We start from the raw sequence: 24,892 nt of genomic DNA, 5'->3' as shown, positions 1-24,892 counted from the left end.
GCTCCAAAACACAGGTCAAGTTCCTGGAAACATTAGTAGTTAGTTGTGTGTGTTTCCTCCACGTGACTTGTTCTGCGATGTGTAACTCACCAAAATGTCCGTGGGCTCATCGGTAGTGTTTATTAAGGTCTTTTAAAACTCCCAAGCTGACAGTTTGGGGGTTCGGGCTTGTAGGTGATCTCAGCATTTGGGAAGCTGTGGCAGGATCGTCTCAGGTCAAAGGCCAGCCTGGGCTATAGAGTGGACTCCAGAACAGCCTGGACTACAGAATGGGACCCTGTCTCAAAACAAAAACGAATAAATAAAAGCATAAAAACAAATCCCAAAGCTAAAATACAGCGGTCGAATCCATCTGCCACCGATCATGGGGCGCGGGGGTGTAGCGGGGAGAGAGGCTAACAAGAGGGGCCGGCTGAAAACCATGAGGATCCCAAGCAGGAAGCACCCAGGGCGCTATGTCCCCAAGACTGCCACTGCCCTCCTTCCAGCCCTAGAGCCTGTTAGCTGTGGCATGGCTGGGCTGGGTCCGGAGACTCAGGATAGGTCTTCAGGGACACAAAAGACATAGAATAGCCTCCAGGAGTACCCTCAAGGTGGCCTTGGGGCAACGGCCCTGGCTCCTGTGGGCAGGCTGCGGTTGCCGCCCAAAGGACGGTTCAGAATGGGGAGAACCAGACAGAAGCGCACCTCGACCCAGCTGGGAGCCCTTGGGACTGAGGATGAGCGTTGGTCACGCAGAGCTGCGACTGCGCAGTAACCAGATACTGGCTGGATAGTCTCTCAGGGACTGAACCCAGACCCGCGCTGCCCTACTGGGGAAGTCGAGTCAGGGATTGAACCCTCAGCTTTCAGATCCCTCCTTAAAGCAAACAGGCGGAGAGAAGAGAAACAGCTGGGGGCTAAGAAGACCATCTTTGGTCTCTGCCCGCCCAAGACTGCAAACTTGACCTTTCTTTTCTTTTCTATACCCCTAGCCCCCCTCCCCCACAATCCACCCTCAATTTACATGCATTTTTTGGGAGGGTCTTTTTCAAACTCTGAAATATATGGAAAGATCTGGCCCTGCCACGCCTTAGTAGGAGACCCTGGTGTTGGAGTCGTGTGGGAAGAAAACAGAGAAGTTTTGCTAACAGCGAACTTTTGCTGAAAGGCGATGTCCCCACTGTCCACTGTCACCTGAGTGGACCTACATTCCCGGATTGGGATAAACTGCGGAGGGGTGAAGGGAAGGAGCAAAATGTCTGATTGGACTTGAGCCACAGAAAATAAATCAAAGAGCATGCCTAACAAGGACGAAAATCTGCGGGCCTGGTGGGACTTTGCTCTGGGTTTTGGCCACTTGGCTTGGTCAGCGCGGTGGCAGCTGAACGCGTGCTGAGCACAGGTGCCAGCAGTGGCCAGGCTGTGGGCAGACTGCTGGACCCACAGCAGCCTCTGGTGACTTACCCTGCCCAGTAAAGAAAGAGCACAGGTATCTGTTGTTTTCCCTGTAGTGAAAAGTGTGGCCCTCCAGGCCACCCAGAATTCCCTAAAAAGACAAAATAAAAATTTTTCCTCAAAAAGCCCGGGATTAGCTGAGCATTGGAGCCTATGAACTCAATTCAGTCTCAGCACCAATAATAATAGTAATAGTAAAGATGACAGTAATCATAGTTTTGGCAGGGTTACTTGGACTCTCCACTAGGGACACTTGGCTAAGTGGTAGGGACCACTCAGCTAAGTCTCTACAGCCCATTATCTAATGTACTGTTGGGCTTGTGTCCATGTGTTCCAGACAGAAATAACCTTTCTAGTCACTCTTCAAGAACATGACTGGTGGAGACTGGAGCAGTGAGGAAACCACAGGGCTGTTTCTCCGGGTACCATGCTGAGTCTGCAGTTTCAGGCGACACACTGGTTTAGCCAAACTCTAGATGTTTAAGTCAAAAAGCAGAATAGAAAGGAACCGGGCCAGTTTCCCCGGTGCCCGAAAGGGTTATTCTGATTTAGACTGGCAATAAAAATGCAATTGGCTGGGAGTTGGCATGGCCAAAGTGCAACCTAAATGTCTTCCCTCTCCACACGGCACAGCTGGCACTTTGAGGAGGTGAGCCGCAGGCTGCCCTTGCAGAGCAACGATGGAGAAAGATCAAGAAACCAGGGAAGGGGTGAGTGTGTGACCCACAGCCGCCAGAGCTGTGGACCTGCTCAACTGTGCTTGCGATTCCCCGGGGCTCTGGTGTTGCAGGGCCAGCCTTCAGCTGGATGGACTCTCTGGAAGAGGGCAGCTTGCTCAAAAGCCCAGCCAATAGCTGGGCTTTTATAATCATAGGTGTGATGTTTATAAACAGATGCCCGTTAGGAATCATGCAACTGGAACAGCTGTTGAGACAGTACCTGTAACTGGGCTGGGGGGGGGTGGTTCAACTAGTAGAGGGCTTGCCTAGAATGCGTGAAGTCCTGGGTTCGAGCCAGGTATGGTGGCACACGTTTGAGTCTGAGCACTCAGGAGGTAGGTAGAGGTAGAAGGATGAGGAGTTTGAGGTTAACCTATGCTATAAAGGGAATTCAAAGCCAGCCTAGGATAGAGACCCTGTGTCAAAACAAAACAAAACCCTTTTTTTTTTTTTTCTGTTCCAGACACACAGTGTAGCATGTGGCTAGATAATATGAATCAATGAATACTCTCAAGGAATTTGTATTTTAATCCTTCCAGTAGCCTTTGCTCATGAGTAGGTGGGGAGAAACTTACATTGGGGCAAAATATTATTTATTGAGGTCCACAAGACATGTGGACTTGGAAGCATGGCCGGCAGCATACAGAGTGGGGGTGGGATTGGGAGGGGGAAGCACCTGTTATCAGATCCAGCTCCTTCCCACTTGAGTTGTGGCTAAGACTTCGGCAAGATATTTAATGGCAGTAATCTAGTTATTGAGACAGTTTGTGCAACCAAGGCTGGCCTCAAGCTCCTGATCCTTCTGCCTCTGCCTCCCTAGTGCTAGTGCTGTAGGTGTGTGCCATCTCACCTTGTTGTTTAACTTTTCATGTCTTCTCATCCATAAAATGGACTGATGGCTACTCCCTCTCCTGGGTGCCAGAACAGTTAGACAATGCAGTTAGTGAAGTGTGTGCCAGGAGGGGATGTGCCTGTCGCTGTTACTGCTTGGTTTATCCTATGAAGCAGGTGACCTCACTATTGACACTGGGCACAGGATATCTCTGGGGCTGTCTAGAGTGATGGGTAACAACCCTGCCTCTACCCACTTTATTTCTAGCGTAATAAACAAATACCCTCCAGAGGGCAGAATCAACCCCTCCCTCCCTGCAACCCAGAGTCATCTTTTTAGCGTTTACCCGGGGACCTCACTTACAGTATCTCATCTCATTCTGGTTTTGCTTCTTGTTTATTGATTTTTCCAGTGCTGTGGACTTAGCCCAGGGCCTCGAACATGCTAGGCAACTGCTCTACCACCGAACTCTACCGCCAGTCACTTTCTCCCTTTCAGTTTAAAATAGGGGCTCTCTAAATGGTCTAAACTGGCCTTGAACCTGTGATCCACCTCCCTCAGCCTCCCAGGTGGCTGAGATTACAGGCCTGTGCCACCACGCAACCTGTCTGGGATTGTCATCGCTGAGAAAGTATTGGACAGGTCAAGTGCCATCACCTGTATTTGATAAGAGGGCCCCTGAGGCTAAGGACTTGAATGTTTGGGGTCACAAGAGACACTATGCTTACTGCTCAAGGAGGAGTGGTCAGTGGAGGAGGACAACTCAGACAGTCACTAGCATGGGGCATGGGCATGGGGCATGTCCTGGGGGATTAGGAGGAGCCAGAGACTCAGAGGTTGTGTGATTTTCTGGGAAGATTCCAGATAACAGTTGGGTCCAGCTGTCCCTCGGTAGCTGTGCAGCTCAGGCCTCGAAAGTACTCAAGATATGTTGAATACAATTGCCTCTTTTTCCTACAAAATCGTGCTTTGGGCAATGAAGACATGTTTTGTGAAGTGCCCTGGACAGACTCGCTTGCCCTCTGCCCTAGGTCCTCATTGATGTTGTTTTGTATTAACTGACTAATGAGTTCACCCATGTGTGACACTTACTATAGATCAGCTGGGGTTGAGGGGGGCCTCCTTCCCCGAATCCTTGAATCACACCCAAATGGGTCAACCCCAGTGGTGGGCACTTTACTGAAGCCTCAAGATGTCTCCCCAGTAATTCGAGGAGAGTGGAGTGCTGGGGAGGGACCCCAATGCCTCACGCACGCTCAGCAAGGGCCCTGTCACTGAACTAAGTCCTAGTCCCAAATTCTTTTCCTCCCTCTCTTCAAAGGGAGGAAAAAGAAAAAAAGACAAAAAAGAAAAAAAGAAAGCGGGCGTGAGACTGCAACTCTCGAGGCAGAGGATTCAATTATGCAAAGATGAATTAATCATTCTCAAAAAAACGAAGGGAGTCCTGTTGCTTTGCTGCCTGGATGGTCACGCTGAGTGGCAGAGTCAGGCACAGAAAGACACAAGCGGCAGCATTATCAGACTCCGTGCTGCCCAGAAGAGTGGTTGCCAGGGACCTGGGGAAGAGGGAATGGGCCCTGCTGCTCGGGGCAAGCGATCAAGTGCTGCCCACCAGGGCTGTGGCTGCTGTTAGTGACCGACCGACCGACCGTATTGATCCTAGTTAACCCTCATTGGGTGCCTGGGATTCACTGAGCGCATTTCACACATCTTCACCACACACATACGCCAAGATAACTGTGTGCAGTGTTGGGTGTGTCAATGAGCTAAACTGTGCTAATCATTTTACAAAGTGTGTGTAAACACCGCGTTATGCACCATAAAGAAAAGCCAGACCTGCCTGCTGCATGGAAGGCCGGGCCATGGTAACACAAATTCAGTGGAAGCCTGGGCTACAGAGAGAGTTCAAGGTCAGCCTGGGCAGCTTAATGAAACCCTCCACCCATCTCAAAATAAAAGGTAAGGGGGAGTTAATTTGTAAATCTTCCCCCCATTGCTATTTTTGACCAAGAACAAAAGCCTCGTGGATTACTAATTGTGGCTCAGTCTTATTGGGCGTATGGTTCCAGGAGGCAAAAGGAGAAAGGACCCAGCTTGGCGGCAAAGACTGGTCAGTTTGGGTATCATAGGTGGGATGTGGCCTCATGAGCTCACAAGCCTCATCCAAGAATTAAAAAGCTGCCAGAGGGATGAAGAGATGCTCAGCCTTAAGAGTGCTGGCTACCCTCGCAAAGGACACAAGTTCAATTCCCAGCACCCACATTGGGCAGCTCACAACTGTCTGTGAGTCCAGTTCCATCAGGTCACGCCCTGGCCTCTTTGAGCACCTATATTCGTGTACACATGCCCACATACATACACACAATTAAAAGAAATAATTTTTCTGAGACAGGGTTTCTCTGTGTAGCTTTGGCTGTCCTGAAACTCACTCTGTAGACCAGGCTGGCTTCAAACTCACAGAGATCCACTTGCCTCTGCCTCTCCAGTGTTGGGACTAAAGTTATACACTACCAGCTATAAATCTAGTTTTTAAAAGCTGCAGGTCAGCAGTGTTCATGGGGTTGACTTGGTGACTTTTTCTTTTGGTTTGTGGCATCCATTGTTAGGCCCTTATCTAAAAAGGCAGAAAGGCCCCTGGTGCACACACACCATCCATCCATCCATCCATCCATCCATCCACCCACATAGCCAGCTGCCAATTAAGCCAGGCATCTGTCTAGGTCTGGTATACAGTGGTGAGCAAAACTGACAAAAGACCCTCCCTGTGGCTGTTTATTTTGTCTGTAAAGAAGGAAGGAACAAAGTTGTCCAGATGGCTCAGAAGGTAAAAGCACTTAGCAGGCAAGTGTGCTGGCCTGAGTGTGATGCCTGGAACCCAGGTGACAGTGGAAAGAAGAACCAACTCCTCAAAAGCTGTCCACATGTAGCCCTGGGGCACACGTGCACACACATCTCCCGGTGCACACACTCACACAGACCCATACACAGGTGCCCCTGGTGCACACACACTCACACAGACCCACACACAGGTGCCCCTGGTGCACACACACTCACACAGACCCACACACAGGTACCCCTGGTGCACACACACTCACACAGACCCACACAGGTGCCCCTGGTGCACACACACTCACACAGACCCACACACAGGTACCTCTGGTGCACACACACTCACACAGATCCACACACAGGTACCTCTGGTGCACACACACTCACACAGATCCACACACAGGTGCCCCTGGTGCACACACACTCACACAGACCCACACACAGGTGCCCCTGGTGCACACACACTCACACAGACCCACACACAGGTACCCCTGGTGCACACACACTCACACAGACCCACACAGGTGCCCCTGGTGCACACACACTCACACAGACCCACACACAGGTGCCCCTGGTGCACACACACTCACACAGACCCACACACAGGTGCCCCTGGTGCACAAACTTACACAGACCCACATATAGGTGCCCCTGGTGTGCACACACATACATAGGTGCCCCTGGTGCACACACACACACACACACACACACACACACACACGCACACTACACACAGACATGCACACACACACACAGATTCACACACAGATGCTCCTGGTGCACACACAGAGAGACTCACACACAGGTGCACGCATGCACACAGACACACACAGACTCACACAGGTGCTCCTGGTGTGTGTGTGCGCACACACACACACACACACACACACACACACACACACACAGAGAGAGAGAGAGAGAGAGAGAGAGAGAGAGAGAGAGAGACCTACACATAGGTGCCCCTGGTAAACACACACAGAACAGAGACTCACATAGGTGCCGCTAGTATGTGAGGTACTTCAGAGGGCTGGCTGCAGCTGTATCAAGCCAGTTGTGAGCTGGCCGCAGAGGCACTTGCTGGTAGTCCTGCCTACTCAGGAGGTTGAGGCAGGAAGATTGTTTGAGCTGAGGAGTTAGAGAACAGTCTGGATAACACAGGGGGTTGGAGGAATGCCTGGCTGAGAGCCTAGTCTGGCCTCAGTGGGTCAGTCTTTGGATAGCGTGTAGCTGGAAGACCAAGGGTGACATGAGAACCGCTGTGTGTGCGGAGGGTACAGCTGGGGCCTCTCTTGGCCCCTCCCTTGGCCCCTCCCTCCCTGGGCCCCTCCCTGACATCCACCCTGCCTCTCACAGAAGCTGACCCTGGTGCTGGCCCTAGCAACGTTGATAGCTGCCTTTGGTTCATCCTTCCAGTATGGGTACAACGTGGCTGCTGTCAACTCACCATCAGAGGTAGGTAGGTCACTGTGGTAAGTGACAAAGGGTGCCTGTGGGTGCTTAGAGGTGCCTGTGGTCCACGGAGAGCAAACACAGCCTACCCCTTAAGGGAAAGGAGAGGAAAGTCCCTTTGGGACCCAGGCCAGGTGAATGACCAAGTCCTCAGACCTCAGGTTCTCACAAGCGTACCTTCTGTGGCCTGGCAGTGTGTGGAGCCACCTGGAGGGCAGTGGCCACACCATCTGGAGGGATGGAGCCACTCCAGGGTGTGAGAAACGCCACAGGCGTTGGCTTGCCAGAGTTCTTCCCAGGGGTGTTCCAACCGGCACACTACCCAGGCAGCTCTGTCCCTATCTCCAGGAGGGCTGTCCTCACCCAGCAACTAAACACCCCTATGATTCTTTCTGTGAGACGAGCTCAGCTGCTTCTATTGGTCTGTGCCCTCTGCCCACAGTTCATGCAGCAGTTTTACAATGACACCTACTACGAAAGAACCGAGGAGGCCATCGAGTCCGTCTCCCTGACACTGCTGTGGTCCGTGACGGTGTCCATGTTCCCCTTTGGAGGCTTTATAGGTTCTCTCCTGGTTGGCCCCTTGGTGAATAAATTTGGCAGGTAAGAGATGAGGAGGTTGGCTTGGGGTGCGTACTGTGTGTGTGTGTGTGTGTGTGTGTGTGTGTGTGTGTGTGGTGTAAGTACTTACTAGTGTTGATATGTGCGTGTAAGCATGTATGTGCTTGTGCAAGCTAGCAGTAAGTGTTGGGTGTTTTCCCTCTATTGCTTTTCAACTTAAAAAAAAAAAAAAAACAAAAAAAAAAAAACATTGATTCATTGTTTTTATTTATTTCCCGTGTATGAGTGTGCTGCCTGCATGTATGCCTGTGCACTGCCCATGTGCCTGGTGCCTGCTGAGGCCAGAAGAGGGTGCTGGGTCCCCGGGAACTGGAGATAAGGGCTGCTGTGAGCCACCATGGAGTGCTGTGAGCACCATCCAGGTCCTCTGCAAGAACTCAGAATCCTTAACCACTAAGCCATCTCTCCATCCGGTCATCATTTTTTTTCCTATGTTTTGTTGTGAACCTAGCCTTTACCAGCTGAGCCATCTCTCAGCCGGTCATCTTTTTTTTTTTTTTTTTAAGTAGGGTCTCACTGTGTAGCCCTGGTTGGCCTCAAATTCACAAACATCCACCTACTTCTACTTAGAGGCGTTCTCCCACAACAGGCCCCGCCTTCATTTCTTAAGACAGCATCTCACCGAACCTTGAAGCTGCTGGACTTGGCCTTGCCGGCTGCTCAGTGTTTTTCAGAACCCGGCCAGTCTTCCTGCCTCCCCCTCCCTGCTGCCCCTGCCCCACCCTCACCCCTTCCCCCTCCATTGCTGGGGCTACAGTCACACACCACTGGGCCTGGCTTTTTAAATGTGTCCCCAGGTTGCACAGTAGGCCCTTTACTGCCCAGCCGTCTTTGCTTCTGTTTTTGAAACAGGGTCTCCTGTGGCCCAGGTTGGCCTCACACTCCTGATGTAGTGACAGGTGACCTTGAACTCCGGATTTTCCTACTTCTTCCTCCTCCCAGTTGATGGACTGCAGTCACGTGCCAGCATGTCCCGTTGGGGTGGGTAGATTTTTATTACCCCAGACTTACAGACATTCATCAGCAGCTTTTACACATGAGCCTAAAACTGAAGTCCTTCTCGTGAGATGAGGACAATAACCAGGATGCAAATTTTACTTTCTATTGGGGGTCATTCGAAGAAACTGGATAAGGAGTAATGTTTGGGAAGCTATACAAGGGACCTAGGTGAGATTGTTTCTAAACACCCTTAATCCCAACGCTCAGGAAGCAGAGGCAGGCAGATCTCTGTGAGTTCGAGGCCAGCCTGGTCTACAGCACGAGTTCCAGGACAGCCAGAGCAGTTACACAGAGAAACCCTGTCTTAAACAAAACGAAACAATGAAAAACTTTTCTTACGTATGTAAGCACATACACACATGTGCACACTCAGACACATGAGTTTTAGTTGGCTTTTGTTTGTGTGCTTGTCTTATTGGTTCTAAGATTGTGGTGGTAGAAGCCAAGGCCCCATGCTGGCCAAACAAGCATCCTATGGCTGACCACGTCCTCAGCACGGAGCTGGGTGTGTCCATATGTCTTAAAGCTGTGTTGAGACCTCAGTGGACAGGCGGTCACTTCTTCCTTTGTTTGGTTTGCAGTTTTTGTTTTGTCTTTGCTGTTTTGTCTTTTTTTTAACCCAACAATATTTTTTCAGATATTTTTATTCATATAGGTGTTTTGTCTCATATACGTATGTGTCCCACATGTGAGCCTGTTGCCTACAGAAATCAGAAGAGGGCATTAGACCCATGGAACTAACTGAAGTTAGAGGCAGCTGTAAGCCACCATGTAGGTTCCAGGAATCGAACCTGAGTCTCACGGAAGAACAGCTAGTGCTCCTAACCACTGAGATATCTCTCCAGAACCCTTTTGCTTTGTTTTTTGGAGGCAAGTTTTAGATGGTAATCCTTCTGCCTCAGCCTTCTACAATGTAGGGTTATGGAGTTTAGGACATGAGCCACTATGCTCGACTCTGTTTATATCTTCCCAGTAGCCTGGTGTTTGTTATATTTTTACACTAGTTTATATTTTGGCTTGTTTTGTTTTGTTTTTATTTGAGAAAGGGTTTCTCTATGTAGCTTTAAAGCCTGTTCTGGAATTCACTCTGTAGAACAGGCACTCACAGAGATCTGCCTGTATTTTAGCATTTTTTAAGACTGTTGTTTAACCTCTTCTGTTTTTTTTTTTGTCCATATTTTTTTTGTTTTAATTCTTATGCTTTCCAACTCTCTTCTATCTTTATTTTAAGTACCAGTTCTCTCTCTCTCTCGTGCATTATACTTTGGTGTTGTATCTAAGAACGCATTGTGAAGCTACCTAGATTTTATACTTCTAGAATTTTTTAGTTTTATATTTTTGTCTTTTATTGAATTACTATTTGTGAAGGGTACAAAATCTGTGTCTGGGTTCATTTTTATTTGTTTGTCTGGGTTTTTAAATCTTTATTCTTCATTTTATTTTATGTGTCTGGGTGTTTTGCCTGCATGATGTGTCTGATGCCCAAGGAGACCAGAAGAGGGTATCAGTCCCTCTGGAACTGGAGTTACAGACAGCTGTGAGCTGCCATGTCTGCACTGGGAATTGAACCCAGGTCCTCTACAAGAGCAGAGTGGTCTTAACCATGGAGCCATCTCTCCAGTCCACATGTTTTGTTTTTGTGTTTGTTGTGATTGTTGTGCTGGAACTGAATCAGTGCCTCAACCCAGGCTGGGCAGCTACTCTCCCACCCTGTGCCACCAGGTTTGGCTTGAACCGTGGGGCTCTAGTCTTCCACAAACTCCAATCTTCTGAGTACTGCGACCACAGCTCACTGACACCACAGCAGATCAATTGGTTTTATTTCGTCTTAGGATGAGTCTGTTTCCCTCTGTTCCTGTCACCAATGCCCTCTGTCCTTTGCTCCCACAGCAGGAGAGGCTCTCTGTCAGGTTTGGGTCCCACTGAATGGCACTGCTGTAATTAGGGGACGCTGCTCTGAGCACACGTTAAGGAGTGTTTGTCAACCGCATGAATCAGTGACGAGTGAATGATGAAGTGAATGAATGAATGACTCCTTAAGCTAACCTGAGTTTCCCCTATCATCCACAGAAAAGGGGCCCTGCTGTTCAACAACATATTCTCCATCGTGCCAGCCATCTTGATGGGGTGCAGCAAAGTCGCCAAGGTGTATGAGCTTATCATTGCTTCCAGACTTATCGTTGGAGTATGTGCAGGTAAGGAACCGTGCCCGGCAGTGCCACTCAGCTTGAGGAGGCAGAAGGGACTCCCAGGGATCTGATGCAGTTTGCGGCCTCAGGAGCATGGAGACTGAGGCAGAGCCTATGCAGGCACTCGAGTGTGTGCCTCATCCTCCTGGGTGGGCAGTGGGCACATCTTCAGAGCAGTGGTTTCAGCAGGGAAAGCTGTCTCTGACTTTGTTTATTCCAAGGCCCTGTGAAAGCTAGATAAGCGCTCTATCTCAGAGCCACAATTCCCAGCCCAAGAAAGCTGTTCTTTGTAGGAATACACTAAGAATCCTGAGCTGAGAAGGGTCTTCCAGTCTCATCCTTTCTTTCAGTATCTCGGCATTGGCTAAGATAATTGTCTGTCGGAGGGTATGTCCGTCGGAGGGTAGTGTCCGTCAGAGGGCAGTGTTGGTCGGAGGGCAGTGTCAGTTGGAGGGAGTGTCGTCTACTTGGTGAGCAGCACCTTTGTTTGATAGAGTGGACTGTCCTATGTCACGAGAACAGAAAGATCTCATGAAATTTTGTCTCTGTCATTGTTCATCTGTGCATTTGTGGGGGAGCCGAGTTGAACAATAGATTTCTGTATTTTTAAACTGTGGTTTGTGGTCTTTAAAAAGTTGTGGAACTCAGGCCAGGTGGTGGTGGTGCACACCTTTAATCTCAGCACCCAGGAGGCAGAGGCAGGTGGATCTCTGTGAGTTCTCGGTCATCCTGGTCAATAGAACAAGTGCCAGGCCAGCCAGGGCTACACAGAGAAACCGTGTTGGGGTGGGGTGAAACTGGTTTGTAACCCACTTAATGCCTTCTCAACCCAGGCTGCCTGCGCATTAGTTTTAGAAAGTTCTCCCCCAATTGCCTAGAAATGGAGATGTTTTTAAAGCCATGCTGGTGGCTTCCCCAATAGTCAGCCTTTCCCAGTGCCCAGCCAGGAGAGACCTTGCCAGTTCTCAGGAACCTTCGGAAGCAGAGTGGACACCTCCCGAACTCTGGGTGATCTCAGGGGTAGGCATGGAGGGATGGCCTGGCTGGACATAAACAAACCCCTAGAGCTGTTAGCAGGCAGCGAAGTCCGCAAGCTGGGGAGCCAGAGGTGACACACACCTTAGATTCCAGCACTCTGGAGATGGGACAGATGGATCTCTGTGAGTTTAAGGCCAGCCTGATCTACAACAGTTAGCTCAGGCCCACCAAAGTGAGAACCACCAGACAGAGTGGTAGGGGAGTGTAGCCACATCAGAAGATACTAGCTGTGGGGCAAACGTCACTCAGCACTGAGTTCTTGTGCCCCCGTCCCCAGCCCCCCTCCCTCACCCCTGAGAGTGCCTGGGCAGCCTTCCCTGCCATCATGGCCTCGCCTGTCTTGGCTCTGCCTTTGGTGTTCCCTGCAGAAGCTTTTCAAGAACTAGAAAAGTTGCAGAAGTTGTCAGCTGTGAGCTAGTGCAGTCCCTTTCCCATTGATCGTGAGCATTCGGGATGGGTTTCCAGTAACAATAACAAGAAAAATAATAATAAACTTATCAATAAATCACAGCCAAAAATTCAAACGTAGGGCTGGTGAAGTGGCTCATCAAAGAAAGGCACGTGCCACCAAGCCTGACGACCTGTGTTCTAGCCCAGGGACTCACATGATGGAAGCCCAGCTCCCCAAAAGCACACACACACACACACACACACACACACACACACACACACGCGCGCGCGCGCGCGCGCGCACGCACACACATAAACGTAATTTAAAATTCTTAACCTAAGCTGGGCCTGGTGGCATGCACTTATGAGATCAGGTAAGAGGATTTCAGGTTCAAGGTCTACTTGGATCGAAGAATGAGCTCTCCATTAGCTTGGGCATACCCTGTCTCAAAACAAAACAAAAAGTAAAAGAGAGCTGGAATGTAGCTCCTTGGTAGAACACTTGCCTGACAAGATCAAGACCCTGGGTTTATTCACAGCACACACACACAAATAAATTCTCACCACGGAGACGGGGACTCCTAACTATACTAACACTCAACACACAGAGGCAGGGGGATTGCCAGTTTGAGGCTAAGCCTGGACTGTATAAATGCAGCAAGACCTCAATTGTTTTGTTTTCGTTTGTTCATATTTGCTTTTAAGACAAGGTCTCCTGTGTAGCCCACACTGACCTTTTAGCAATCCTCCTGCATCTGGCTCAGAAACAAAATGCAACCTGGCCAAGACCTTTAGGGTGGGGGTGGGGTGGGGATGGGGGGTCGAGTGGAGTGGGGTGGGGTGGGGTGGGGTGGGGTGAGGGTGGGATGGGGGTGGGCGGGACCCCAACCTTGACGCTTCAGAAGCACAGGTTTAGTCAACAGTTTGTCTCATACTTTTCCCATTTGCACATTTACTTGGGGGCGGGGCACTCGTGTGCCATGGCTCATGTGTGGCCATGATGGAACGATTCTTAGGGGTCCATTTCTTCTTCCGTCGTTTGTGATCAAAATCTGCCTTTGTTCCCAAACAAAGTCAGCGTTTGGGGCTTAGCAGCGGTCATCTTCTCTCACTGAGCCTTCCTACTGGCCCCTCTCCCAGATTTCTGGTCTCAGGAGTTCTTATCATGCTTAAAATAATCGGGAGTTCCATGGGGGGCTCACGAGATGGTTCAGAAGTTAAAAGCACTTGCTGCTCTTACAGAGGACCTGGGTTCATTTCCAGCACCCACTTAGGTAGTTCATAACTAGCTATAACTTCACCTCCAGGGGACCCAAGGTCCTCTCCTGGGCACCGAATGCATGTGGTATAGACACACACACACACACACACACACACACACACACACACACACACACACACACACACAGAGTTTTCATGAAAAATAAATCAGCCAGAAAAACAAAACAAAACAGCTGCCAGGTGTTCTGGTCTACCCAAGATTCTGCCTAAAAAAAAAAGTATGTTTACATTTTAAGACAAATTCTGTAAGAAGAGTGACTTATTCCACATCCTTGCAAACCACTTTAATACCTGTCTTAACAGCAGACAGTTGGATTTTTCCTTTTGTTTTCATGAGACTAATGATAAATTATATTTATACAGTGAATAAGTACAGTCAACAAAACCAACCACCATGCCTGGGACTGAGAAACATCCGGGTGAATTCTTCCTGGGTGTTCAGGAAGGGCACCGTGGCATATGCAGCACACATGGCAGTGGCCAGTGGCCTCGTGGCCAGTGCAGCAGGTGGCAGGAATGTGCTGGATGGCCCATGGGAGGAAGGTGCCCAACGGCTATGGGATGGGCCCTCAGTCAGAAGGCTTCGTGTGATCTGCTGCACAATCGCAGGCCCAGCTGGGTTTTCAAATCTGCCCCTGTGTTCCGTTAGCTGTGACAGTAGATGGCAAACAGCTTCTGGAAACTCCACTGTGCTCCAGAGAGATCAAGAAGGAAAGGGTAAAGAACACCTAGAGATAGTAAGGAAAATGGTTTCGACCTCAGAGATCCCCTGGGAAGGTCCTCGTCTCGCTCTTGGACGCAGTGGTGTGGCACCATCCGTTTGAGCTCAGCTTCTCACTCCTCACACCTGGACAGTCACGGTGTGATCAGGCTTCCTGCCGCTTGGACCACTGACACCAACCACATAGTTCACCCCGAGAATGAAGTAAACAGTCCTGTGAGTGAGGAGCGAAGGCAGCTGAGCCTTGCCTTCCAGAGGTTCACGGTTCACGGGTTTGTTGTTCATCAACTCCTTAGCAAGAAGACTGAAGGCATTCCCTGGCCAGAAGGAATGCAGACATCATAAACCCCCAGATCCAACTCTCGGGTCTACCTGGTAGAGCTAGCCATGGGCTATCCCTGTCATTTTAGCCCTGGAGGCCTGAGGCAGGAACTCTAGTTTGAAGCTAGCAGGAGCTACATAGCAAAACCGATCCCCTCCCCCGAAAAAAAACGCAAATTAGAGATTGCTTCCCGCCTTGTAAATGTCTTCATGAAGACACACCTACCAGAGTTTTGTGTTTGTTTTCTTGTTGTTTTCATTTTTCACATTTATTTATTGAGCATGTGTGTGTGTGTGTATTGAGGGGCATACATATGCCAAGCTTGTGGAGGTCAGAGAATAACTTGCAGGAGTCATTTCTCTTTCCACCCTGTGGGTCCTAGGAATCAAATTCAGGTTGTTAGATTTTGCACCAAGTGCCTTTACCCAATGAACCATCTTGTCGGCCCTCTTTTGGCTTTTGTGACAGGGTTTATTTACTACATGGTCTCGGCTGACCTGGAACTTGCTATATAGATCAGGCTGGCTTAGAACTTGCAGCAATCCTCCCCTCTATGCTCAAGTGCTGAAGTTAGAGGTAAACACCACAGCGTTGGGCTCAATTACACAATTGCTTACTTACTTTCGTATTGGCGATGGAACTCAAGGCCTTGTGCATACTAGACAAGGGCTCTGCCACTGAACCCAGCATCCCAGCTGTTCTTTTTTTGTTGTTTTATTTTATGTGCATTGATGTCTGTGTGAGGGTGTCATGTCAGATCTTGGAGTCACAGACAATTGTGAGCCACCATGTGGGTACTGGGAACTGAACTCAGGACCTCTGAAAGAGCAGTCAGTGCTCTTAACTGCTGAGCCATCTCTCCAGCCTCCCCACCTATTCTTTTTTTATAGTATTTATTTTATTATTGATTGGAGGAGCAGGGGGCTGGGTATGTGCACATGAGTGCAGGTGCCTGCAGAGGCCAGAAGAGGGCGTCAGATTCAATGGAGCTGGATTTACAGGTAGTTGTGAGCTGCCTGATGGGGAACTGAACTCAGGTCCTCTACAAGGGCAGCCAGTTCTCCTAACTGCCAAGCCACCTCTCCAGCTCTTTTTTTTTTTTTTTTTTTTTGGTTTTTCGAGACAGGGTTTCTCTGTGGCTTTGGAGGCTGTCCTGGAACTAGCTCTTGTAGACCAGACTGGTCTCGAACTCACAGAGACCTGCCTGCCTCTGCTTCCTGAGTGCTGGGATTAAAGGCGTGCTTCTTTTAGACTTATTTTTACTATTTCATGTGTATGAGTGTACTGCAGCTATGTCTGTGTACAACATCTGTGCTTGGTGCCTGAGGAGGTGGTGAGCCTCCATTCGGGTGCTGGGAATCAAACTCAGGTCCTTTGCAACAGCGATTGCTCTTAAACACTGAGTCAACTTGCCAGCCATTTGAAGCTTTTCTAAGTCGTGGGGTCCCTTTGTAACCCAGGCTGGCCTGTATCTCACAGTAGCCTTCCTGCCTCAGCCTCCCAGGTGCTGGGATTAAGGTGTGAGCCACTACTTCATGTGAGCTAACATAGCTTGCACTGTGTGTGGGGGAAGGCCTCTGTGTAGAGGTTTATTGTTCAATGTGCTGTCCCTGGAAAGTCAGCTGGTGGACAGGGATGTTGTTGTGCCCTCTAGTGATAGACTTCTTTTCTCCCTGAGGCAAATGAGAGGAGCATGTCTAATCCTCAGGCCAATCAAAAGTAAGGACACAGGGCCTGGCCAGGCTGCACCCCAGTCAAGAAGCAAATACTCCTGTTAGGGACACCTCTAATGTGCTTTCTTTCCTCAAAGTCTAAGGAACTGAAAATTAGAAGAGTCGTTTGCGAGGGCCATTCATTCATTGTGTTATGAGAGGCACATGTGAGCGGTGGGGCACACATGTGTGACAAGAGTGTGTGCACATGTGTGTGGAGGCTACAAGTCCTCCGATGGCATGCTTCCGGGCTCTACACATTGCTCTTTCACTGAACCTGGAGCTCACTGAGTAGGCCAAGCTGGCTAGCCTGCAAGCCCCAGAGTTCTGCCTGCCTCCCTGACCCCCTGCACTGGGATTCCCAGTGTGTACCCCTCATGCCTGTGGAGCAAGTACCTTACCAACAGAGTTATCCCCAGTTTAAGGGAGGGCTGGCCTAGAGAGAGTGTTTAGAGAGGTAGGGCGGGTCCCTGAAGACACAGTCTGTCTCCCCCAGACTCTTTCCCGCTTGTATTCTTATTTCAATTCTCCTTCAGGTATATCTTCCAATGTGGTCCCTATGTACTTGGGGGAGCTGGCCCCTAAAAACCTGCGAGGGGCTCTCGGGGTGGTACCCCAGCTCTTCATCACCATCGGCATCCTTGTGGCCCAGCTGTTTGGCTTCCGGAGTCTCCTGGCAACTGAGGAAGGTGGGAACAGAGCCCTGGCCCTGCCCTCTGACCCCCAAAGCCCCTCCTACTTCCATCACTGGAAGCTGTCACCCGCTGACTGCCCTATTCTGTCCAATGAAGACTGTCCTTGGTGCCAAGCCCTGTCCCTAGCACACCATGCCCATTGTAGGCTCTGAACAAGCTCGTGGTGCCACATTCCCAGCAGGTGGCAAGGTGTCTCAACTGAACAGGAAGGGCCTAAGTCCGTTGAACTACCAATGACTGTCCACACACTCAGAGGCACACAGTAACATATAGATGGCATCCTTACCCCCTCTTTCTGTCTTGAGTCTTGAGCTATTTTTTTTTTCCATTTTTGAGACACAGTCTCATGTAACCCAGGCTGGCCTCAAACCCACATTGTAATCAAAGATGGCCTTGAACTCCTGGTCTCCTGTCCCCACCCCACAAGTACTGAGGTTATGGCTATGCAAAACCCCAACTGTTCAATTCAGTGCTGAAGACCAGTTCCAAAGATGTCTGCACACGCTAGGCAAATACTCTACCAACGGGGCCCAGCCCTGCCCCCCTCTTCTCTCTCTTCTCTGCTCTTCTCTGCTCTACTCTGCTCTCCCAACCCCGCCCCTTCCCTCCCCTTCCTTTCCCTTCCCTCCTCTTATCTTCCTTTCCCTTCCTTCTTGTCTTTCTTTCTGATCCCTGAGCGTCTGAGAGGGAGACCAGTCTCAGTGACAATACCAGTCAGAACACAGCGCTCACTTGTGATGGCCCCAGGTGCCATGTCTTCTGTAGTAGTTCCTTTGTTCCTCTACAAGGAATATAAAGGGCATTTGCATTGTTGCTGCTTTTGTTTCTGAGTACATCAGTGCAGCTTTGACCACTCCAGTTTAGGTGTCCTTGTGTCCCCCACACAAGCCTCTCTGGACATATACCTTGGGGGGGGGGTCGCATTGTTGGCCTCAGTCTGCTCCGGCTATCTGGTCCCTGAAGGACCATGCGGGTCTGTGTAGTAACCCTGGACATGTCACCTTGCATCACGTTCTTGCCCACATTTGGCATCATCAGACACTTTTGTTTGCCTGCCTTGCAGGTGTGCGGTAGTTGGTCATGCCTTAGCCACTGTGGAAATAACCACAGAACAACCACTGACAAACCTCAAGCTTTGTCCTCACAGAGCTGTGTCCTGCCTCGGGGTAATGGGGCGGAGTGTTTGGCACAGAGCAGAGGGGGGAAGAAAGGGGCACAGGTCCCTAGGCTTCTGTGACAGCAGACCCTTGCTTGCAGGCTGGCCGATCCTCCTGGGGCTGACTGGAGTCCCTGCAGCCTTGCAGCTCCTCCTCCTGCCCTTCTTTCCCGAGAGCCCCCGCTACCTGCTGATTCAGAAGAAAGACGAATCGGCCGCCAAGAAAGGTGAGGATTATATGGTTTCCTCTTGACCCTGGACACACACACACCCGCTCTTCAGCTCGGGGGTCACGCCCTCTGCTCGTCCCTCCCCCAGCCCTGCAGAGGCTTCGAGGTTGGGAAGACGTGCACCAGGAAATGGAGGAGATCCGCAAGGAGGATGAGGCTGAGAGGGCCGCGGGCTTCGTCTCTGTGTGGAAGCTGTTCAAGATGCAGTCCCTGCGCTGGCAACTCATCTCCATCATCGTCCTCATGGCGGGCCAGCAGCTGTCTGGAGTCAATGCGGTATGCGCGGCCTGTGGGCTTAGGGGCAGCAGGCAGCATGTGTCCAGGCTGGACATGATTCTTGCATGTAGCTCTGAGGGGCGGGGTGCAGTGGGCCCTGCATTTGAGGCCCTCTGCCAAGCCCGCGGTTGCCTTCCAGATCTACTACTACGCTGACAAGATCTACCTGAGCGCAGGTGTGAACAGCAATGACGTCCAGTATGTGACTGCTGGGACAGGGGCAGTCAACGTGTTCATGACCGTCGTCACGGTGAGTGTCCATGAGGCTGCGGTCCCGTCAGCCACCAAGGGTAGTGATATCTGGGGAGTGGAGAAGGACCCAGCCTTGGAGGGAGCCGGGGCCTGAGGTATGCAATGTGCCCCTTGGGCTTTCTCTGATGCCCCAGCCTCAAAACTCTTCTGTGAGGATATTCCTGATGCCGCGGGGAGCAGCCATGAACCCCTAAAAGCAAAGGACCCCAAGCCCTACTCCACTGTGTGCAATGACTCTGCTCTGACCTCCTACGTCTGGGGCTGCTGAGCATGGCAGAAATGGAGGGGATCTCTGCACAGGGTCACTCGGTGGCTCTGCAAGGAGCTGCTGGTCACGACTCACTGCTTAGGTAGAACCTGAGTGAGACTTGTCCGTCCCCTCCCTGGTCAGAGGAGCCAGCCAGGCCTCCACATGGGCAGAATCTCTCAGGTTTACACCAATGCCTGGCTTCTTCCTTGCAGGAGGCCTTAGGCTTAGAGCCATGGGACACCTGGGGCCCTAGTGACTCAGCTGCACCTCTCCGCCGGCCACTTAGGGACATGTGTTCTGTGCATGCGTGTACGATTATGTAATACTCCTCCTGACCCCTCAAAAGCTGACTGAGGGATACTGAGGAAGTCCCCATGATGGCAGCCCCAGGCAGGCAGGGGCGCTCTGTCACACAGAAACACTGGGCACAGGCTCTAGAGCCTCACTTCCTCCCTCCCACACCTCCAGGTATTTGTGGTGGAGCTTTGGGGACGGCGACTTCTGCTCCTCCTGGGCTTCGCCACCTGCCTCACCTCCTGTATCGTGCTGACTATTGCACTGGCATTGCAGGTAAGGAACGCGGCAACAATTGCCATTTAAAGAGGCCTCAGAGAGGGCACCAAAGTGCACCGGTGTGTGTGTGTGTGTGTGTGTGTGTGTGTGTGAGAGAGAGAGAGAGAGAGAGAGAGAGAGAGAGAGAGAGAGAGAGAGTGAGAGAGAGAGAGAGGAGACCTCCTCTTGGGGAACGTTAAACCAAGTGTGAACCCAAATTTGAATTCTCCACTTCTCTCCCTATGTCTTCCACCTGTATTCAGTTTGGGTCCAGTGGCCTGTGTGTGACTGATACCTGTGTCCTGAACAGAGGGCTTTGGTCTATATTTATTGAACAGTATAGTAAATGCTGTGAGATTTGAGAGGAAAGGAATGAGGGATACTTTTTTTTTTTTTTTTTTTTTTTTTTTGAGATAGGGTCTCTATACATAGCTCTGGCTGTCCTGGAACTCATTATGTAGACCAGGCTGGCCTTGAACTCCCAAGAGCTGGGATCAAAGGTGTGCACCACCACCACTTGGCTGTTTTACAGAAATTTTTAACAAAGTTTTATAAGGGAAGATATTATTTACTGACCCCCCCCAACTGGCCAAGACTAGCATTCAAAGTCACACACAGATATTATTCACATGTTACTTCCAACACATGTGAAATATTTGTTGTTCAAGTTTGCTTTTAACCTGCTGGCTGCTTTCAGCAAATGTTTGCCACCACACACACACACACACACACACACACACACACACACACACGCACACACGCACACACACACACGTGCCGACATGTGCATGGAAAGACAGGGCATGGGAAATTACGTAACTAAAGAATAAAGCTATGCATTTAGCTTAGGTTGTAAGAGCCGAGTGTACAGGAGATCAAGGTGTAGTCTGGTTGGTTACAGCTCTGTATTAACTGGAGAATAAGCTTTCCCAAGCTGAGTACACAGCGTTTAGGTGATCGCAAGACCTATTAGTGACTTAGTTGCAGGGCTCAGCAAAAGTTCAGCCCTTTTGAAGGCCAGAAGTATCTTCAGAAAAAGGTCCCCATGGCAGGTAGCAGTGGTGTTTGTTGGTGGCCCTCCTCAGGAACAACACCGTATTGTTCCCAACCTGTGTTTTTAGCATAGTAAAGGGCCTAGACACCAGTGCCCTTCCCTCAGCGAGCCCACCCTTCTCTCAGCTGACTTCTAGGGTCCCATCAAGCCGTGTAGCAGAGTCAGGGCCAGCTCCTTCAGGACCCTGCAGTACCACCTCAGCTCTGAGGTCCCCAAGGTCCCTGTCCCAAGCAGATCTTTGCTTTGCCAAGTACTGACTCTGTTTTCCCACCCTATAGGACTCCGTCTCCTGGATGCCTTATGTCAGTATCGTCTGTGTCATCATCTACGTCATAGGCCATGCCCTGGGACCCAGTATGTATCCCTAGGCTGGTTTGATAGTTTTAGTGCCCACATCTGGGTCCTGCACGAGCTTCTCTGAGAATCCCCCAGGGAGGGTGGCTGTGTCCCAAGTGACTTCCCCCTTGCTCCTTTTAGCACAAGATGGAAGGGGCTGCACTTAGCACTGTGGCTTCAAAGTGCTGCCATATTAGGTTGGCAGAATAGGCTCCACAGGCAGCCTCCGTCACCCAACACACCCGGCATCCTTATGACTCCGCCACTCCGCAAAGTCCTGTGTCTTAGAGATGCTCACTGGCCATGGTCAGGTGGCCAGGGTGCCATGGGCTCAAGGACCCTTCTTGAGTCACTCTGGCTTCGGGGAGTCTGTCTAACCTAATGATGGTCTCCTCCCCTCCCTTCTCCCCCTCATCCCTCTGCCCTCCGTCTCTTAGGTCCCATCCCCGCCCTGCTCATCACTGAGATCTTCCTGCAGTCCTCCAGGCCAGCTGCCTTCATGATCGGGGGCAGTGTCCACTGGCTCTCTAACTTCACCGTGGGGCTCATCTTCCCATTCATTCAAGTGAGTGGGACCCAAACCCCCAAGCCACTAAGCCAGAACCTTCTAGCGCATCCTGATTCCTATAACCTCCTCGCTGGTCCCTCTTCCCACAGGTGGGCCTCGGCGCGTACAGCTTCATAATCTTTGCAGTCATATGTCTCCTCACCACTGTCTACATCTTCCTGGTCATCCCAGAGACCAAGGGCAGGTCATTCATTGAGATCAACCAGATCTTTGCCAAGAAGAACAAGGTGTCGGACGTATGCTCGGAGAAGGAGGAACTCAAAGACCTTCCGCCTGCCATCTCTCAGGAGTAGCAGAACCAGCCCATGAGCCAGGAGAGCTGGTCTGCATGGACCTTTTTTCCGGACTCGGATTCTGGCTTCTTACTGTCTGTGACATTGGAAGTGAGACGAGCCTGACAGGAAATACCAGCCCCATCACCAGCCTCCACCCAGCGGGGACATCTGACCAGCTTTTCTGCTGTCTCTAAGCATAGAGGCCAGCCACAGACTCTCAGTCACAAGCAACACTGTCCCTCGCCTTTGCTGAGTTACTGTGGTGGTGGGTACTGTACCATAGCTTTCCTAACAAAACCGGTTACCTACAAAACCAGATGGAAGGATCGCATTACACCAGCAAAGGTGACTCTCCTGTGGCTCCCAAGAGCCTCAGGGGTCACTGACATTTGCTCGGGATTGAAGTCATCCTCTCTCCTGACCCAGAAATGTCACAAATCTGGGGAACAGACCATGGGAAGACATCCACTGAGCATGAATTATTAACTGTAAATGATAGTATTAGTAGAACATGATGTCACCTCTGTATAGCCAATAAAACAGATCTGATCACTTTTCACCAAGGTGTACTATAGAGGTGACCTCGCTGTTGAGGATGGCTGGTCTCCTGAGGGCAGGATCCCGCATGGAGAGACACTTGGAGGCACTTGGCTGAAGGGCAAGAGCTGCAAAGCTGTGAGAAGCTGTGTATGAAGCCCGGGGAGAGGGCTCTGCAGCCTGCAGTTACATGGTGAATGCCAAGGGGGCCTAAAGCTGCAGGACAGGGAAGTGGGAAGGGTGGAATGCCACTTACAACAACATGGAAGAACTGGAGTCTTAGAGACCTGTGTGTGTGTGTGCATGTGTGAGTGAGTGTGTGTGTGTGTGTGTGTGTGTGTGTGTGTGTGTGTGTGTGTGTGCACTGTGTGAGCGTGATTACAAAAGCCTAGAGAAAGCCTTGAGCTGTGGGCTGTAGGATGTGTTTTTGTAATCTCCTGAGGTTATAATGGCAGCAGTCAGGCTGACGGGACAGCTGTGGGTGTCAGGAGCAGTTGCTTCAGATATAGAATAGATGTTCTATGGGCATCAAGTCATGCAACCAGCAAACACAGTCTGACACACCGAAAGAACGTGGACCATCCCACAGCAACACGTGAGCAGCACAGAACCAGTGTAAGCTGGACTCCCCGAATGCTGGGGAGTGGTGATGACAGAATTGGAGGTAAGGACTGTGGGACCATTATGGAGTCAGCTCACGGGAACAGGAGTGCCCGGAGCTAGGGAACCCCTAATCTTCTCTCTGGTCCAAACCTTGGTTCTACCATTTATTAACCATGCAAAACACCAAGTTATCTAGCTTTTCTGAACCTCAAGTAAAAGAGGAACAAACAGGACACGTCCCATGTGGCTGCCGCAGAAATTAAATGACTTCATATGTCTGTAGCATCTAGCTCAGCGGTGCATGTTTGGTACTCACGGCTGTGTTGATATGTTTGGGAATGAGCCTTCATCCGGAGTCTGCACAAACCCATAAGGGAAACACACTTAGAGAGAACAACTACACGAGTGGATGGCAGGTGGTGGGAGCCATCCCACCATTGCAGTGGGAGAGCACAGATGGTCTGAAACCCTGGGGAGGACCCCAGAGTCGGAGACCTTGGCGTGAACTCACATACAGTTTAAGACTCACACAGTTCTACATAGAAATGTCTAGAACTCTGCTTGTGTGAGTGGGTTATATAGCAAGAGCTATGAGGCATGGGAGTAGGGTGATAAAGATATAGAAAATACAAAGGGTTCTCCAATTAGTGAGGACTCAATAGAAGTAAGACATTCTGCTCAGGGAGCCCTAATGTTTTGGTCTAGAAGGAGAACCAGGAAGTTAGGGCCTGTAAGAGAGAACAGAAGTCTTTTGTGTGTTGGGGGGGGAGCAGGGTCTCACTCTGCATCCCTGGCTATCCTGGAACTTGCTTTGTAGGTCAGGATGGTCTTGAACTCACAGAAGTCTGCTGCCTCTGCCTCCTGAGTACCGGGATTAAATGGGTGCACCACCATACTCGGTGATGCTTTTAGTCTTGAGAGCCACTCTGAGTCTAAAACTTGGTTATTATGATAGTCTTGAAGGCTGGGTATGTAGCTCGGTGGTAGAGCCTAGCATACAGGAGGTCCTGCCCCCCACCCTGACCCACAAGCACTGCAAAACAACCAAGATAATCCTGCTGCTAGGGAACACAGAGTTTCTAGCAGTTCCAGGTGGGGCCAGGGCAGCACGAGACCAGCTGGTAAATGCAAGGCTCAAAGAAAGAGAAGGTGAGTGAAAAGAAACAGAAAGGGAGTCAGGGAAGAGAGGCTGTTGTACACTTATGAGTGTGGTGGACAGGCCAGAGGCCCAGGCCCAGTCACACACACAGTTCAGAGAACCACCCCACTGCCCCAGTCGGGGAGTCCTGGAGGAAGTTAGACTCCCAGAGCTTTTTGGAGACTGAGTTTAGACTTTATTTGTGTGAGAGGGTCTTGGCAACTACAAGAAAGACCCAGTGACTAGTCTGCCATCTGCTGGGGCCAGAAGAGGCTCATTGGATTTGGTGTCAGCGGACCCAAGGGCACAGTTTGGTAGGGGTGAGGGCAAAGGGCAGGTTCTTAGGCTAAGGAATGGTCACAACAGTTACCTCTCCCTGTCTTCTGTCTCTCTGTCCTCCTCCTTTCTCTCCTCCAGCTCCCTATCCTCAG

At 50.5% G+C, this 24,892-nt stretch overlaps 1 protein-coding gene across 1 annotated transcript; it reads left to right on the top strand.

Moving 5' to 3' along the window:
• The first annotated feature begins 364 nt into the window (after positions 1 to 364).
• Positions 365 to 22,742, top strand: Slc2a5 (solute carrier family 2 member 5). Its single transcript, XM_035440756.1, has 14 exons — positions 365 to 543; positions 631 to 753; positions 1,353 to 1,437; positions 7,171 to 7,269; positions 7,709 to 7,869; positions 10,957 to 11,081; positions 17,076 to 17,228; positions 18,492 to 18,617; positions 18,709 to 18,896; positions 19,036 to 19,146; positions 19,867 to 19,968; positions 21,283 to 21,358; positions 21,778 to 21,905; positions 21,998 to 22,742. Exons 1-14 carry the CDS (start codon positions 365 to 367, stop codon positions 22,199 to 22,201), a joined length of 1,860 nt encoding a protein of 619 aa, XP_035296647.1. The 3' UTR covers positions 22,202 to 22,742.
• Positions 22,743 to 24,892: the final 2,150 nt, after the last annotated feature.

Source organism: Cricetulus griseus, chromosome 2, assembly GCF_003668045.3.
Source record: "Cricetulus griseus strain 17A/GY chromosome 2, alternate assembly CriGri-PICRH-1.0, whole genome shotgun sequence".
Lineage (NCBI taxonomy): Eukaryota > Metazoa > Chordata > Mammalia > Rodentia > Cricetidae > Cricetulus > Cricetulus griseus.
The sequence above is the reverse complement of the archived record's forward strand: the minus strand, read 5'-3'. Positions and strand labels throughout refer to the sequence as shown.